General features: G+C 35.3%; 1 protein-coding gene across 7 annotated transcripts; it reads left to right on the plus strand.

Moving 5' to 3' along the window:
• The first annotated feature begins 589 nt into the window (after window positions 1–589).
• LOC117794107 (AMP deaminase 2) lies at window positions 590–18039 on the plus strand. Of its 7 annotated transcripts, XM_034634589.1 has the most exons (12): window positions 4723–4788; window positions 6827–7483; window positions 10383–10527; window positions 12765–13090; window positions 13714–13749; window positions 14996–15114; window positions 15183–15277; window positions 15482–15938; window positions 16205–16659; window positions 16734–17028; window positions 17436–17546; window positions 17609–18039. In XM_034634589.1, exons 2-12 carry the CDS (start codon window positions 7219–7221, stop codon window positions 17780–17782), a joined length of 2478 nt encoding a protein of 825 aa, XP_034490480.1. In that variant the 5' UTR covers window positions 4723–4788; window positions 6827–7218; the 3' UTR covers window positions 17783–18039. The 7 variants fall into 7 exon arrangements, with proteins under 7 accessions (XP_034490483.1, XP_034490484.1, XP_034490480.1 ...); XM_034634592.1 differs by lacking the exons at window positions 4723–4788; window positions 6827–7483 and adding an exon at window positions 590–1194; XM_034634588.1 differs by lacking the exon at window positions 4723–4788 and having other exon boundaries at window positions 6657–7483.
• The last annotated feature ends 509 nt before the right edge of the window (window positions 18040–18548 follow it).

The following is an 18548-nucleotide window of genomic DNA, read 5'->3' on the forward strand; positions in this document are numbered from 1 at the left end:
CACAATTTACAGCTTTCAACCAGCGTTGCCATTTCACCTTTTTGTGGTAGCAATTTAAGATAGGTTTAAAAGTGTTTTTAAATTAAAGAAAAACACTAAGACCAAACAATTTTCTTCGTGTTTGGATGAGTTTAAGCTTACCCCTTTTTTGTAATTCTTTGCTCATCTGTACCCTTTTTTCTTTGTTTATTTTTTTAAGTCTTGCTTTTTTAACGGTCAAATTCTGCCATTGCTTTAACGTATAAAACAGTGCTGCCACATAGTCTATCGTTCAGATTGCACAACCAGCTGAAATGAATATTGAATAGTATATTTATGACAAGGTCGTCATCGTGTCAGTATTTAAATTAGTATTTTGGGTTTTATGCATGCGTTTTATTTCTTGCTCACCCGTTTATTATTAGCACCTGCCATTACAGTTTATACGTCACAAGTGCACAGAAATAGCTGAACATATTTACCTTTTTTGCGCAAAGCGGCAGCACCATCGTACGGAGGGTGGCAACGCTCGGTCCATTGAAATTTCTGCGCTGCGCAAAGCACAAAAACTGTTTCGTCCGAAAGTCTCAGTTCAGTCGCAAATAAAAATTTGTAGCGATAAGAGGCAGCAAAGTGTCTTATTAAATTTCGCACATTACAAAGCAGTATTATTGTTATTGTTATTGTTTTTTGTTTTTGCGTTCTTTATACTATACCAAGTGTTGCGTGAGTTTCATATTGTTGTGTTTCCTTTTTTTTCCTGTTTGACTGTGTATGTGTGTGAAAGTTTTGTATTAACAATTGCACGTAAATTATACTACGCACAATTTTTTCTTGATTCGAGAAGAAAGCATCGCAACGTTGCAATTGCAATTGCTTTGAAGAGAAAAAAGAAGGTGAAAGCGGAAAATACAAAAAGACAGAGGTGACGACACCGCTAACCCAGAGTTAGAACCAAGTTTAAGGCACGTTGCAATCGCACAATATAAGAAGAAAAAAAGCTCAAAACAGTAAAAAAAAGATAAAAGAAACAGGCAAAGCCGGTGAGTGTGCCTGTGTGCGTGTGGGTGTGTGTGTGTGGGCAAAGCATCAGCATGCAAAGCTATGCGGATGCATTAAGTGCAAAGGGCTATCGCAGCTTTGGCTTTGACACAGATATTGAAATGGACATGGACATGGGCCTGGACATGAGACGCATTGAAAAGCGCAAAGGAGGTGAGTGCAAATTACACCATTTTACACACACACATACAAATATGCAAACATAACATACATACATACATATACATACGTACAAGTATGTGTAAGGCTTTTATGTGTATGCATTGGCTAAGCATGCGTACATATAGTATGTGCAGTAATTGTTTTGACAACGAAAAAATTATGCACAAAAATTCTTTATTGTTTTTCTTATGTGTTTCTATTTCTAAAGAGTTACTTAGATTCATTACACTTAACTATTTTTGGCCAAATAAAATTAAGCATGTAAACTTTTTTTCTTGGTCAAAACAATTTAATGACATACTGTACGTATGTATAAGCAAGTATAATTGCTTGTCATTGGCAGGCAACATGTAAAATGTTTTATTTCAACGTTGGCCAGCGTTAAATAAATGTGCTACGACGCCAAAAATTCCATATTGCGTGTGCAATTATTTAAGCCCCGTTAAGACATACTGTTGGTTTACTACTTGGAAGGTTTTTTTTTTAACAAATGTGCCACACTTTTGACAGTCCTTTTTATAGATGCCGCAACTTGACCGTTAAAGCAGGCTAAATTTTAAAAAATTTATATATAGAAAAAGGTAAAAAATAACAGCAAAAAAAAGTATGTCGAAAAAGGTTCAATTGCACCCAAAACTCAAACTAAAATTTGCGTTTCCAAATATAGTTTTTTTTAGAAATAATTGACAGCCATGCTTCTAATGCAAGCAGCTGTCCAGTGTTGTTAAACTGGATCTAATGTGGATTCAAACTATTTTTGGACCCAAAATTCACACTATATCAGAACTCACATTGCTTATTTGTGGAGTTCTTTTTTAAGTCGTAATTGAAGATGTTTAGATAATTTGGCAAATAATACATCCCCAAAACTATATGACGTTATTTGTTGCTATCTGTTTACATATTTATGTACATAAAGAGTCGAGCTCGAGTAATCAACGAAATTATGTGGCAAACAAGTTAAGTGTAGGAAAAAGACCGACAAAAGCGATGGACTGCCAGACACATACAGAGCAAAGCCATTTAGAAAATTGGATGCCAATGTGCACGCATACCAATTGCACGAGTCTGTGTATGTGTGTGTCAAGCATAAGAATAGGTATAAGAGATGGGAACGGGCCTTTCGGGCACCGTGTCCCGTGGACCTCTTAAAAAAACTCCACGGGCTTCGGGACTGAAAATCGTACACAGGCTTTTTGTCCAAGCCCGGTAGGCTCGAAAAATTACAAAATTCACGATTTCACACTTACTCTTTATATGGATTGATTAAAATACTTCTGTAATAATTAACTCTAAATATCATTAACGCATGCCTTTTATCGACACGCATCGATATGTTTATCAAGCATAATTTGACATACCTATCAAATGCGTAAATTTGAGGAAAAGAGTGTGAATCGCTAAAATTAGCAAAGAAAGAATCATACATAAGAACAAGTAAATTTAAAATATTGTTCGATTTTGAAAAAAAAAGTTAAGAATAAAGAAAAAATCATTTATAATTTTTGTTTACCATATTATAATTTCGGTCCGTCTCTAAAAGGTATTCGTATACTTATTTATGCAGTCATGTCAACAAGTTGACTGCTTGACTTTAATCAGCTTTAAAATGTTGTATATAATACCTTTTTGCATAGGCAACAATCTTATCTAGGGCAAAAGCAAGTTTTTTAAATATATAGCAAATACTTATACATATGTTGTTTATATTGCCCAATTTATGGGATGCTTAAAAAAGAGTCAAATACGAGTACCCGAAATAGACTTGGGGATTGAATTAATCCGAAACTAATCAACAACAATTCGACACGCTTATTCTCGGCGTTTATTCTCCCTTTTCCACTAACTCTAACCCTATCTTTCTCTCAATGTCTTTGTGTGTTCGTCTGTTATCAGCCCCTTAAATTATTCTGACGTGGAGCTTATCATTAGCTCTTTGGCGGCGCTATAAATAGGTTTTATGAATAACATGCCAACATTGCTACCAAGCACACATTATGCACATTATTCCCTGGCAATTGTAGCAGCTGGTAATCATTTTAATAAACAGATGAACATACACATAAACATACAAATAAATATAATACATATGATCAAAATAATCGACACGAAACACTCCAGTAATTGTATTGGGAGCTGTGGAATTATTCCAAAAGGGAAAACAGAAGTAAACAAGAGTGTTAGCGTCAAGTTCGCCCAGAAATCTGATACCCTGTATGGTTTTTTTTATTTTTAACCTTGCCATGTGTACTGTCCATAAATGAATGCAAATTATAAGAGTTTTCAGTTGGATTCTAATAGAGTCGTTTATTTCGCGGAAAATTTACGTTTACACGCTGCGCAATAATGCGTTCAAAGCATTTGCAAAAAACATTGTATTTGGCAATTTTACATTTAACGAGATTCGTCATTTCAATTTGCATTAAAAATGCAAATTATTCGGTCATAAAATCTCCTCAGCTGTACAAATAGATCTGTTGACATGTTAGATATTATATATATCATCAAATTGATTTATATTCGTAGTTGAAATTCACAAGATGATTCATCCATCAACCTACGTACTATATATTTCATCATAATCGAAAGAGCTTTTGAAATAATCATTTCTCTGGCATCGAGTATAACCAATGGGTAATACTACTCACAGCTGGGAACTTTGAAATAGCCGATTTGCTTTTGGCTAGGCATAGGTCAGGGTTTCAATTAGAACAACAATCGAAAAAGTTTCCCCACAATGTGTCGCCTTTGCTCAACCTTCTATTTAAGTTTCTTGAGCTTGCCAAAATCATTTCTCTGCTAATTTTTCTCTCATTCTCTCTTTTGCTTTTGCTCTTGCCCTAGCTCTGTACTCTTGTCACTTATTTTTGCTCTCTTTCTTACCCTTTGCCGAAATTTTAACAACAGTTAGTCACGCTAAAGTCAATTGCTTAACTTTGTTGTTGCTTCATTTGTTATACTCTTTGCTCGAGTTTAAAAATTTTGCAATATGGTTGAAATATATAGAAAATTCGACCACAAATCTTTTGTTTTACACATTTTCTCAGTTCCTTTAATCATCAATCACCAAAAGTCTAGGCGCAGTCAACCTTATTATCTAATAAATCATTCTTAGCTACCAAAACAGTTGAGCAATAAATCTGCCAGACAATCTTCTGTATCTGTAGACAATCTTCATGAGATCTTATAGAACACTTTTCAAAATGTGTAAATTATCGTAAATTTTAATACATAAACGTATTAATTTCATTACAATAATAGATTATAAATATAAAATTAATGCTATATATCTCAAATATTTCATCAATTTGATATTTTTAAAATTCCTGCAGTTCATGGCAAAAACAAATATTGCATAAAATTAATTTTTGTAAGGGTATTTCAACTTCGTCGAATCGTATATACATACTCTTTTATTTGTATTAGTATTTACTTAGCGATTCCAATTTGTATCTGTTATTTTTATTTTTTCTTATTTTTTTTTTTGTGCCGACAACCCCCGTTAGAAAATTGCTCGAAAGGAAAATCAGTTTACTTCGCGTATTCGTTGAAGCAAAAGCGCAACGACAATAAAAATAATACTAGGTTCTCTTTGCGGACCTTTCAAGTTTCTTTGGGTTGGGGCATTATGCAATGGATGGTGCATCTAAGAAAATAAAAAGGGGCTCCCACGGGTCCGACTCGCAATTTGTGGCAGGTTGACATTTTTATGAAAATCAATTGAAAAGCGGGCAATGGCCAAATGGCAAAGTGCCCGAAACGGCCAAAACGAAAACAAAACGCAGCAATTAATAAACCCACAATTCGGTCAATAATATCAACAACAAGCCAAAAATAAACACAACAACAACAACAATGAAAAACAATTCTTTTATATAAACAATATTTCAAAACAAAAACAAATAAATATGCGACTAATAAATAAAAAAATGAAAAATTCACTCCTACCTATAATGGATTAACAATTCCAATAAATTTATGCCAACTTTTTTCTATGTAAAAAGTATGCTACAAAAAGCTTCAAGGTTATCAATTCGTTGAGATTCGTTCTATCCTTAATACTTATACTTACCAATTTTTATTAAATACAAAAAAACAGTCTGTAAGTCTTTCAACATGCATAAAAAAATCGATGTCCATCATTAATGAAGTTTTGTGTCAGACTTATTCGTTGAGCTTAAATAAAAATAACAATATTTATGTGAATGAATTCCTTCGGTTTACAGTTTATAATTTTTTGTTCTCTTTGATAGATTCAATCATTATTAAATTGCTCAAATTCGGTAGCAAGTAAAGTTTTCAGATCTTTCTAATATTTTTCAGTTTCATGGGTTTGTTTTAAAAATAAAAATACTATTTAAAAGCAACAATTATCATCATAACATGTATCTGTTGTTATATAGAAGATTTTTAAAACTCTGTCGTATTGTGTATTGCAAATATAATGTTTTTTGTAGTCATTGTCCAAGAAATAAGGCAAATGAACTGACAGTATGAATGACTTGCAATTCTGTCAGTGAGTTTGTTTTACTTATTGAACCATCACATATTCAGTCATGTGTATATAGAAAAGCTAACCTTGTTATCATATACATGCTAATTTTAATAGACTTGTTGCCTTTTGCAAACATTTCATTCAATTTGTCGTTAGCCAGTTTTGTTTAAGCCATTAGCATTGATTGTCAGACATTCTCTAGTAGTTCGGCTACGAGTGTCCAAGTGCCGTGAAAAGGAAAATATCCGAGCAGTTGAGAGCGCGGAGAATAGGTCTATAAATAAGTTATGATCTATTTGATTTAATAAAATGAAGCAAAAAATTACACAATTGACAGTTTAATTACAATATGATTTCGGACAATAGGCTTCGTATAAGCAGAGTAATAATTACTCGTACAATTGGAATTTAATTTTTTTTTTATTATTTCATCATAGAATACGTTACCATGTTATAACTTCATCACAATTTTGAATATGTATGTTACCATCAATTATTTCTGTTATCGATTTAAAAAATCTTACAAAATTATCAATGTTAATGCACTCGCCAATTTTGACCTACGCTTTTAAAGTCGACAGCTTCGTTGATAAGTGCAGAAATAGGCAAGCATTATCATTTGATCAATCAAAACAGCTAAAACAGAACTAATATGCCCTCTTATAGATAAGTGTACCGATTCTATTGCGCCTTGCTTTACTGGATAAGCTTAGTACATATGTATACATACTATATGTACATATGTATATATGTACGTATAATTTTTGTTGCTCTACTAAATTAATTAAAATAAACAACAAAGCTTTCCGGCTGACACCAAAAGAGAGTGAGTCCGAGAGAGAGAGAGAGAGAGAGAGAGAGAGAGTGCAGTGAACTTGCATTGAGAGCGAAAGCTCGACCCATTTGATATTGCGCTCTCGCTCTCGCTGCCAGAAGCACCAGCCGTACAAACTTTTGGCGATGTATAAACTTTAGATGAATAGATCTCGCCTCCCATTTGACAGGGTAGAAAAACAAAGAACATACATATCCAAAAGTGAAAATTAATGCGTAGATTTGTAAATTGCGTTGCAACCGTTTATACCGTTTTTATCTATATCCACCGTGTTTAACGGTTAATGCCTAAAGAACCGCTGAACGGGACTACAATCAACGGGGTAACGGGATAAACTTCAACAAGTGTCAAACAATAACAAAAACAAAAAAAACACTAAAGTAAAAATCAAATATTACATAAAAAACTTTTGTGGACTGAAACTCTCATCAAATTCTATGTAAATGGTTCCGTAATTCGCGTTAACAGACCAGAATCGATCCGTTTGGAATGTGTAATAAAAATTGAAAGGGACGTCGTGTATTATCCTCTACAGAAAACGCAATTTCCTTTTGCATGAAAGTGTGCTGTATATCGCACAGTTGCAATTGATAAAATCGTAATATTGTTAATCTTGTGGCGACGTGTGCTCTGTGGCAACAATCGATTGCTGCAAAACAATAACAACAAAAACAACAACAGCAGGATGGCTTATCGAGGCATTATTGGGTCAACGGATGGCAAGGATCGTCGTGAAGCGGATAGTGACTCCTTTGACGATATTCTTACCGATCATAGTGCTGAAGTAATTGTCCCAGTGTCACGTCTCAACTTGTTGTCCCATTCCAGTGACAGCTATGACGGCAAGCCATCGCCCATACCCCAGATATACTCCTCAAAAATCACCAAAGTTAATCGCTCAAACGCCACCTCGATGGTGATAAAAACAGCAACGAGGGCGCGTTGCAACTGTAAGTGCCACGCATCATTCCACCCACGCCCAATTGCTTGCAACACTGCGCTACAAACAAATTGTATCGAATCGAAAACTAAACCAACCGAAAATCTCCCATATCTTCTTAAATTTTTGGAAGATTTTCGGTTGAGAACCATTTTGAGAATTATAAGCAATAGGAACTTAAGATTCACTTTAAATCGATTTCATCTTTTTCTTTCACTATACACTTTTAAAGGGTATTGTTACTTTGTCACAAACTGTGTAACCCATCGAATCCAACGTTGTCATAGGGCCTACATTTAGTCTTGATAAGATAACTAGAATTTATTGCAGCAAGAGTTTTTTAGAGCGATTACATATATTGCTCTAAAACGTTTCCATGAAAGTTGTTTTTATTTATATAGCTATGATATATAGCTCTCATAGAAACAATCGGAGGGTTATCTATAAAAGATGGTTGTTACTTTTCATTGAATTTTAATATCTTACATTAAGAAGCTAGTAACTTATGTTTGCCATTAAAGAATGTCTTAATTCCCAGTTTAAGATACAATATTAGTAATGCCCAAATGAAAACAAATGCAATCGTTAGTATCTATAGTGTACCAGCTCTTCATATTCTTATCACATCTAAACTAAACCCGTGTGGTTAGTGTTGTAGCACTTGCTCACTTCTTCATTCTGTCATTCATTCAATTATTTGAAGCGAAACAAGAAAGAAAAGTTGATGCGTGTCAGCTCATCTCTCAGACAAGTATCTATAACTACCTCAACTCGATTGGAGTCGATTTGACACCATCTCTATCAACGGGATGCCATTGAATTGATATGTATGTGTGGGTTGTTTTGGGCACGTCTCAACAGCTATTGATTTCCAATATGTAAACAGAGCGCGTTAGCATGTCATTGCTTTTTCTTTCCCTATACTCTAACAGCAAGTAACTAGACTCTGTTGTGATATTTGTAATGCCAAGCTATATATAGCACTAAGCATACTATTCTTGAAGTTATAATCTGAATTTAGATTGATATTTTTATGAAACTTTGGCTCGACATCTTTGAGTAATAGACACCCTGTATTTTGATATGCTAAATTAACAACTATCTTGGTGGCTTTATTAACTAGTTAATTACTGTAGATCTACCTTGTATTCATACTTTATAGGGCTACTGCAACAAAAAAATGTAATTCATGCAGTGTATAACAGTTTAAATAGATGCTGCACTTTCTTGATTTTAAAGGGTATCAAGACTTCGTTTGCCTTTGTTTTTTCTGCTATCACCACCTGCTGTTTGAGCTGCCGTCGCACTTTTGTTAGAGCTGCGTTTCTTCAGGTTTCGCCTTAGAGTCGTTTTGTTTGTTTGGTTTTAGACCCAGTACTTAAGAAAAAGTACAGGGGTCTATTGGGTTTGTTTTTACGAATATGTGCGTAACAGGCAGAAGGAGGCGTGGCAGACCCTATAAAGTATATATATTGATCAGCATCAATAGCCGAGTCGATATAGCAATGTCCGTCCGTCTAGCCGTCTGTATGAGCGCCTAGATCTCAGAGACTATAAGAGCTAGAAACACCAAACTTGGTATGTAAGTTCCTCTACATTGCAAGCCGATCAAGTTTGTTTCTTTATTGAATCTGACCACTATATCATATTGCACCCATAGGAACAATCGGTCGAAAATCAAGTTATAGTATGAAAAACTTTTTTGTTTTATGAGATATCTAATACAATAAGCATATGACTTGGTTTAATATATCCTTTCCAAATTTGGTTCAAATCGGACCACTATATCATATAGCTGTCATAGGACCGATCGGTCGAAAATCAAGTCTTAGTATGAAAAACTTTTTAGTTTTAAGAGATATCGTAACCAAACTTATAGAAAATGCATTTAAGTTAGTCTTATACATCCTTACTGAAGTTTGTTCATATCGGTTTGCTATATCATATAGCTGTCATAGGACCGATCGGTCGAAAATCAAGTCTTAGTATGAAAAACTTTTTTGTTTTATGAGATATCGTTACCAAAATGATAGAAAATGCATTTAAGTTAGTCTTATACATCCTTACTGAAGTTTGTTCATATCGGTTTGCTATATCATATAGCTGTCATAGGACCGATCGGTCGAAAATCAAGTCTAAGTATGAAAAACTTTTTTGTTTAATGAGATATCATTACCAAACTGATAGAATATAAATAAAACTTGGCTTTATATATCATATAGCTGCCATAGGACCGATCGGGCAAAAATCAAGTCTTAGTATGAAAAACTTTTTTGTTTTATGAGACATTGTAAACAATCTGATAGAATATGTATTTAAGTTAACTAAATATTTTTTAATTTTTTCCATTATTAGTTTTTGCCATAGTAAGTACGGGGTCTCCGACAGTCGAGTATGCTCAACTGTAGCAACGGTCCACTAGCTTTTTTTTTTGTTCTTTTAGAGATTTATAATCGTGAGCATCATACTCATAATTTGCCCCAGGGTATCGTCTCCGTCTCGGAATCGAGCTCTCACGTATCAGCGAATCAGTCTCAGTTTCAAACTCAATCTCAGTCGCAATCGCAGTCGCTGTCATTGAAGTGCCAGCGTTCGTTTAGTTTACAAGCGTTTGCAATCCACGTTCCGTCAGATAATTTTTTGGACCACATTATGAACTTCAATCGCATGGACAGTGCACATCGATTGAGGGTGGATGTTAAGCTTTTTGGTAACGATGTTATCGATAAATCTAGCGGCGCCTATGCCATCGAATCCGATATTGAGAAAATTGTGGAAACAATCTGTATGTTACGCGTTTTCTATAAATATAATATATAAATATATTTTTTAGTTTCTTATCATCATCATCATAATCATTGGCGTATTTTTCAACTTCAATTAAATGTCAATTTGTTTATACGTTACAGGCGATGAGACCGATTCCCCGGAGAATGATAAGCCCGATGTAGATAATGAGCTGACTAATGAAATTTCTGCACCATATGAAGTACCTCAATTTCCCATTGAGCAGATTGAAAAGAAACTACAAATACAACGTCAACTGAATGAGAAGTAAGTAAAAATACACATTCATAATTAAAATCTCTCTGAGATTGAATGACTGACTGACAGTGATTGACAATAAAAAATTTGGCAAAATTCCCAGTACAAAGAATAATGTTGTTGGAAAATTATTGAATACTACCTTTCTGTTTTTCATAAAATCTTAGTTTAGATCTAAGCAATCATTAAATTCACTCGCACTATTTCTGGTGCCGCAATACTTTACCCTTGTCTAGTAAAAACACACGGCTAGGAAATTTTAATTTATGTCCGATCGATCTAAAAGTCAATTTCAAAGAAAGTTAATTTGCATCAACTCCTTACTATACCAAGTTTTCGCCCCGAAACAGAGTTTTCCCAAAACGTACAAAACTTGTTCTCGGGTCATATTTTTTCTTTTTAGAAATTAATAGTTTTTAATGGATTTTTTCACCGACACTTTTTGTGAACACACCGACGCTCACCGATGGAAATAGAACACGTCCTATTCCATCGGTCTTTTGCGTCGGTCAACTCAAGCCACTAAAATGCATACAGAAATGATAAAATTTTGTTAGATTTAATGAGAAATTAACCGATGGCATCTCTATGTGAAAACCGATGCGAATAATGTGAATGGCAAAGTTTTCCGTCGGTTAAAAAGTCCCCGTCTGACACTTGCCTAAATAAAAAAATTGTAGTTATTTTATCTACAGACGTGTGCGATATAATAAGAACAGCTTAAGTGAAAACTTAAATTCTGTTAAAAACATCTCTGACTTCTGTCGTAACATCTATCCATAGCTGTTCTATCTGATTAGGGTTGGGAGATTGAGTCATTCCCTCCATATCGTCAATACTGTGGGATCAAATATAAGAGTTTATTATAATCATGTTATTGTAAAACTTTTTTGATCAAAATCAGTTCTGTTGTTCTTATAATTTTCACACACGTTCGCATCTTTTATAGTTGTCTTATTAAACAACAAAAAATTTAAATATTCTTGATTTTAGAAAACCGTCTTATTTTTATCAAATAAATACAGGGTTTCAATGCGTCGCAATGAGCAGCGACGTCTACAACAACAACAACAACAAAGTGTGCATTCGTTGTAGTTATCAAGTTCACATTGTTTTTGGGCACACACAGCTAATCCAAACAAACGCAACGAGTACAGAAGACAGCTGCCTGTCATAGGAAGGTAGGGTATTTAGGGCAGATAGGGTGGGTAGGGCTACTCGTGGAGGGGCGAGATGTCCAAGTCGTGTGGGCCATGCAGGTGCCAAGGCGTGGACGGCAACGACACGTTTTGATTTTGAATGGGACTGCATTAGACGATGGCCACCATGACCGCGACCGCGACGGCGACCGCATTGAGGCTTATGATGAAACCACCACCATTACCATTACCATTACCAGCACCATTGACACCACCGACACCACCAATTTTACCCGGCAAAACGTCAGGCAGGTTTCGCGCTACCAATTTGTGTGTGTTTCGGATGCCGTCACATTTAGTACAATTTGTGCATCCATATAACTTGGAAGGCGGACACGCATTTCGTTAAAAGAAAGCGCTAAAAGTCTGGCCCGGATCCGGGTTTGCAATTACCCAATCCCCCCTCGCCACGCCTCGACCGACTCGAAGTCAGAGTCGGAGTCGACACGACTTTTGCAACGACCTACACTGACATTGAGAACTCGCAATCAACCCGAATCACCTACCAAAAAAAAAACAAGTCCTTTTTTCATTTGATGTTCGTGTTACACGCTAAGCGTCAAACTTGCCCAACTTTCGACTGCACTTGAAGTTTGTTGTTGTGTGTAAAACAAAAAAAAAAAAGTGTGTGCGGAGAAACGACTTCAGACTCACATCAAAAATGATTGATGTTGATTCATAAAGTTTCGCCAGAGACAACACACATCTCGTTTTGTCAGGCAAATTAACTACCCGCCACCCCATCTAGAGGGTAAAGAGGCAGATCCTCTTGAATTTGGGGTCTTATTGCGTGCAAATTCGTTGCTATTAATCGAATCGGTCAATCGATCATTTGAACTGCTAAACTGACCTGAAACGTCCCCCAAAACTGAGACGACCCATTCAGTGACCAGGGCTCAAAAGTCGAACATGTCTTTTGCGGATGATAGCTATAGCTTCTGTCGTTATTACGAATACCAGCCGGAGGAGGAACAATGGTGCATGGATTAAACTAACAAACAACTTTTAGTAGAAGTTCTTCTAAAATCTTTTCTTTTTTTTCGATAGGCAATCGACAGGATCACGGGCTCCAGCTCACATCAGCTCACCCGGTTCGGAGAGCAGTCCCGATTCTGATGATCAAATGCCCGCTGAGAAACGGGAAACCGATGCGGACATTAATTTTCAGCGTGTCTCCGTTTCGGGAGAGGATACGAGCGGAGTGCCATTGGAGGATCTGGAGCGGGCATCGACTCTTCTCATTGAGGCACTCAAGCTGCGTTCCCACTACATGGCCATGTCGGATCAATCCTTTCCCCCAACAACGGCACGTTTTCTCAAGACTGTCCGACTCAAGGATCGTTATGAGAACATGCCATCCAAATCGGTTTCAGGTAAGTCGCACTTAAGCCCAGGTTCAAAAAAAGAAAGATCTCCAGGCACCTTCCTCCCCTTCTCCCCATTTTAAAAGTAGTTCAGAGCTCTGCCAGTGTTGTGTTGCACCGTTAAAGAATATATATACATATATACAATATAAATTAAAATATATCGATATGCAGTTTATGCGATGTATTATACATGCGATAGTTTATTGCCAAACAATTTTGTAAATATTAATATATACATATGTATATTTGTAGGATCGTGTTAAGCTAAGTTTTATTCTCTTTCTTTCAGCTAGAACAACCAACCTGCCAGTCTCCCCACTCTCTCTTACTCTCTTTTTTATATCTCTGTCTCTTTCACACTCTCTTAAAATGTATATGCGTTTGTGCATATGCATCTCTCTCGCTCTCTCGTTCGCTAACCGCTGCCCTGCCATATATTACTTGTCTCACATTTAGTAAGTCTGACCTTTGACCCGTCTCTCAGCTCAGGTCTATCTTTCCCGCTCTCTCTCTCTCTCTCTCTTCCTCTATTTTTGTTTTTCTTATTGTTTTATCGTTTTCTTTCATTATTTCCTTTGCCTCATTTTGTATAAATATTTATTTTCTATATATTTTCATTTTATTTATAGACATAATTCGCAAACAAAGTATGGCGACTTGCAGAGGTAATTCGTGCGCTCGGATTAAATCGTTATGTTCTTTTGTTGTTGCTCTCTCTCTTTCCCTCTCCCGCTCTTTCCATCTCACACACAATCAGTTACTCTATTTGCTTGATTTTTTTTTTTATATTTGTTGATATTATTCAATATTAATATTATTATTCACAAATTTATTTTTTGAGCTGCTTCATGTTTTTTGTTTGTTTATAACCGCAACTGTTCTCACTTTACTGTTCTCACTCTCTCTGTATTGTCGTTCTCTTTTGAGAGTAATATACACCCGTGTTCCGCAGCATCCAGCTTTTGTCACGCACTGTAGCTAATTATGCTTTTTGTAAATACATATATGTATGAATGTTGAGTTTGCACACATTTTGTTTAGCAAGGATTTTGATGCTAACAGTTGCTCACTCTCTCTATCTGTCGCTTTGTCTGCACGTATCTCTCTCTCTCTCTCTCTCTCTGTCTCTCGCCCTACCCAATCTTGCAGTAGAATACGTTAATTCGCTTTGTTTGACCCAATTTGTCATTCAAAAGGACACACTCGTTGACTTGAATCACATTTTGAAACTATTACTTATTTCTCCAAATGTATGCAAAAACAGGGTTGTCATTACACCCATGCAATGTGTGCTTAAGTAATATATTACACCTGATTGTAATCTTTCCTCATTAAACAGACTGACAAAATTAGACATTAATTGTCAGCAAATTGTGCATTAACCCTTACTGAACTCTACAGATGTTTTAAGTTAATTATTTGAATTTTAATGTTGTTTGTTAAATTAGTAAAATATTTTTGTGATTTGCCTATAGAAGAAACTTTTTAATTTGCGTGTTTATACGTCATAAATATGTCTTTATTTGTCTCTATTTAGGTAAAAATTTAGTTAAACGATAAATTGGCAAACTCTTGAAAAACTTCCAAAACACCTTGCTCGCTTACCTCTTTAATCCCTAAATCTATCCTAGAAATGACTTTATTGCAGTTTGACAACCCTGTTTTTCGTTCGCACACACACATGCACACACACAAATACAAGATCAATCTGTAAGTGTGTCGAAAAGTACCGTTACTAGTAGTTTTTAAATAATACCAATAACGTTTACCAACACTACTACTCTAAATATACCTATATATAGACATACATATACATTATATGAATACTCGTATTTTTATTATTGCATAATAAACACGTTACGCACCGTTACACGTATAAAACAAAACCTCCCGACACCGAAATCTGTTCAGATCTCCTTATCCAAACATCACCAATGAAGCACACTCATGCCTGGGATGTGGAATTCGTACCGGATGAAGATTATCACATAAAACCCGTAAACGGTGTCTTTCACGTCTATACTGATAAGGTATGTTTCTTAAAACAAATCGATCTACACAAGTGCAATATACTTAAAAAGATCTTCACTATTTGCAGGAACACACTAATGAACTAAAGTTTCAGTATCCGGATATGAACCAGTTTGTAAATGACATGCAGGTCATGTGTAATATGATTGCCGATGGCCCACTGTAAGTACACAGATCAAGGTTTTCCTTTCCATTTAGGGTACATTTATTATTTAATTCGTTTCCCTTTGTGGTGAAGTGAGAAAATTATTGCGAAAAATTCCTTCATTTTGGGACAACTTTAAGAGTTTTCAAAGAGGGTATAATGTCGTCTAATTTTATTACATATTAAGTCTTAATTTCTTTCTTATTTTTTCATTGTTCTAGAAAATCTTTTTGCTATCGTCGCCTTTGCTATTTGTCCTCCAAATATCAGATGCATGTGCTGTTGAACGAACTGCGTGAACTTGCCGCACAGAAAGCGGTGCCGCATCGTGACTTTTACAACACTAGAAAGGTGGACACTCACATTCACGCGGCATCGTGCATGAATCAGAAGCATTTGTTGCGCTTCATTAAGAAGACGCTGAAGAACAATGCCAATGAGGTGGTTACCCACACAAATGGTAAACCCATGACACTCGCCCAGGTTTTCCAATCGATGAATTTAACCACCTACGATCTGACTGTCGATATGCTCGATGTGCACGCCGATCGCAATACGTTCCATCGTTTTGACAAATTTAATTCCAAATATAATCCCATCGGTGAGTCGCGTCTCCGGGAAGTGTTCCTCAAAACGGACAACTATTTGAATGGCAAATACTTTGCACAAATTATTAAGGTAACTACAGAAGATATTTATATTGATAAGCAAAAAAAAATGTATGGTATTCACCTATCGAACTCCAACCAGAATCTAAACTTTTTCTTTAAAAAAAAAACTTTTGAATTGGAGGAAAAAATGATAACATTAACTTAATTCTTTTTCTATATACGAGACTTTAATTTTATAAAATAATGTTTGAGCCACCACACTGAACCTTTTCCAAAATTTTAGAGATTTGCAGCCTTGCTATACATATATATATTTTTTATTTTCTTATTTAGGAAGTGGCCTTTGATCTAGAGGAATCCAAGTATCAAAATGCAGAGTTGCGTCTCTCGATCTATGGCAAATCGCCCGATGAGTGGAACAAATTGGCCAAATGGGCCATCGATAATGACGTTTACAGCACGAACATACGTTGGCTAATTCAAATTCCTCGATTGTTTGATATATTCAAGTCTAACAAAATGATGACGTCATTCCAGGAGATTCTTAACAACATCTTTTTACCACTTTTCGAGGCAACAAATAAGCCCAATGAGAATCCCAATTTGCATAAATTCTTGCATTATGTGATTGGCTTCGATTCTGTCGATGATGAGTCCAAGCCCGAGAATCCTCTCTTTGATAACGATGTACCACGTCCCGAGGAATGGACCTACGAGGAGAATCCGCCGTATGCCTACTATATATACTATATGTACGCCAACATGACGGTGTTGAACAAGTTTAGAGAGTAAGTTGGCTCTCTTTTTTAACGATCTATGATAAATGTTCATTCCTGTATATTTCTGAATATTCTCTGATTAGGCAGCGTGGCCTAAACACATTTGTGCTGCGACCACATTGTGGTGAGGCTGGACCCGTGCAGCATTTGGTTTGTGGCTTCCTAATGGCCGAGAACATCTCCCATGGTTTGTTGTTGCGCAAGGTGCCGGTATTGCAGTATCTGTATTATCTGACACAGATTGGCATTGCCATGTCGCCGCTGTCGAATAACTCACTCTTTCTTAACTATCATCGCAATCCCTTGCCCGAATATTTGGCACGCGGTTTAATTATCTCGTTATCGACCGATGATCCGCTGCAGTTCCACTTTACCAAGGTAAGAATAAAAAAAATCAACAATATAAATCACAAATCGAAATTGGAGTTATTTTAATAATAATATAATTTAATTTGTATACCACAAATATAATGTCAATATCTTTAGAACCAGAGATATAAATATATCAATAATTTAAATACGCATTAAAAAAAATATTTTCATTACAATTTTGTTATATTTTCAATTTGCTTTAATATAATATAATATAATAATAATAATAATATAATTTAATATACCGATAATATGATTTCCACATTAAAATCTGAATTTAATTATATGCATATTATTTTTTATTTGGAAAGATAATCGTTTTTTAATAATTTATCGATAATTTGTAAGTCTTAAAATCTATAATCATTGCGTTCCCTAAAATAAATATTTTTTTTCTGATTTGATTGAAACAGGAACCTCTTATGGAGGAGTACAGCATTGCGGCTCAGGTGTGGAAGCTCAGCTCCTGCGATATGTGTGAACTTGCCCGAAACAGCGTCACTATGAGCGGCTTTCCCCATAGTGTAAGTCGAATTTGATTGTCAATCATACAAATACTTCAATTATCCTTGAAACCTTATTTTAGATCAAACAACAATGGTTAGGGCCGAACTACTATGAGGATGGCATCTCGGGCAACGATATAACTCGCACCAATGTCCCAGAAATCCGTGTCGCGTATCGCTATGAGACCTTGCTGGATGAGCTCACCAATATATTCAAAGTGAATCAAACCTGCCACTTCAAGCAAGCCAAATAAAGCGCTAGTTCGTCACATTTAACAAAAGAAAAAAAAAATGAAGGAAAAAAACAAAAAAAAAGAAATATTTACAAGAATACATGCTTGCTTATTATATATATATATACACACACATAGAGATATATACATAATTATGTCGTACATAATTACGTACTCTCAATGTACAAGCTTCTCTACTAACCAATTTATATAACTAATTAATTACCCGACAGACCAAAATTCTACATGCATACATTAATAAATTCCGACATACTATATATATATATATAATTAAGTATATGTATACAAACTTATATACAGGGCACATTGGCTGGCGACAGTGGTGACTGCAACTCCCAGCAAGTGCATCAATAAATAAAAACCACAAAAACTCTTAGCTAATATATAAATATTTATGTATTCTATGATTGTCTATTGTAGTTAGATTTTTTTGATCCCGCTGCTGGTTTGTTGCCAGTTGCTGCTGCTTTGCAAACGAATTAGTGACAAAAAAAAATTATATATTTAAATTATAAAAACTTATATACGAATTGTAAACTCAAAAATAAAGCAAATTGCGAATTACAAACTGCAAACCTATTTGTACATTATTTTATTGACGTTCGTGGATTTTTAACTGTCGTCTTAAATTGACAACTGTTTAAAGGAAACAATTGCATTTACTGGCTGGAAACCTTCTAAGTTTGGTTTTTCGGGCACTTTTCCACAGTTTTCGGAATAATTTAAATAGCAAAACATAGCTGAAAATATATTTAAAATAGCCAGG

The sequence above is a fragment of the Drosophila innubila genome, chromosome X (assembly GCF_004354385.1).
Source record: "Drosophila innubila isolate TH190305 chromosome X, UK_Dinn_1.0, whole genome shotgun sequence".
Classification (NCBI taxonomy): domain Eukaryota; kingdom Metazoa; phylum Arthropoda; class Insecta; order Diptera; family Drosophilidae; genus Drosophila; species Drosophila innubila.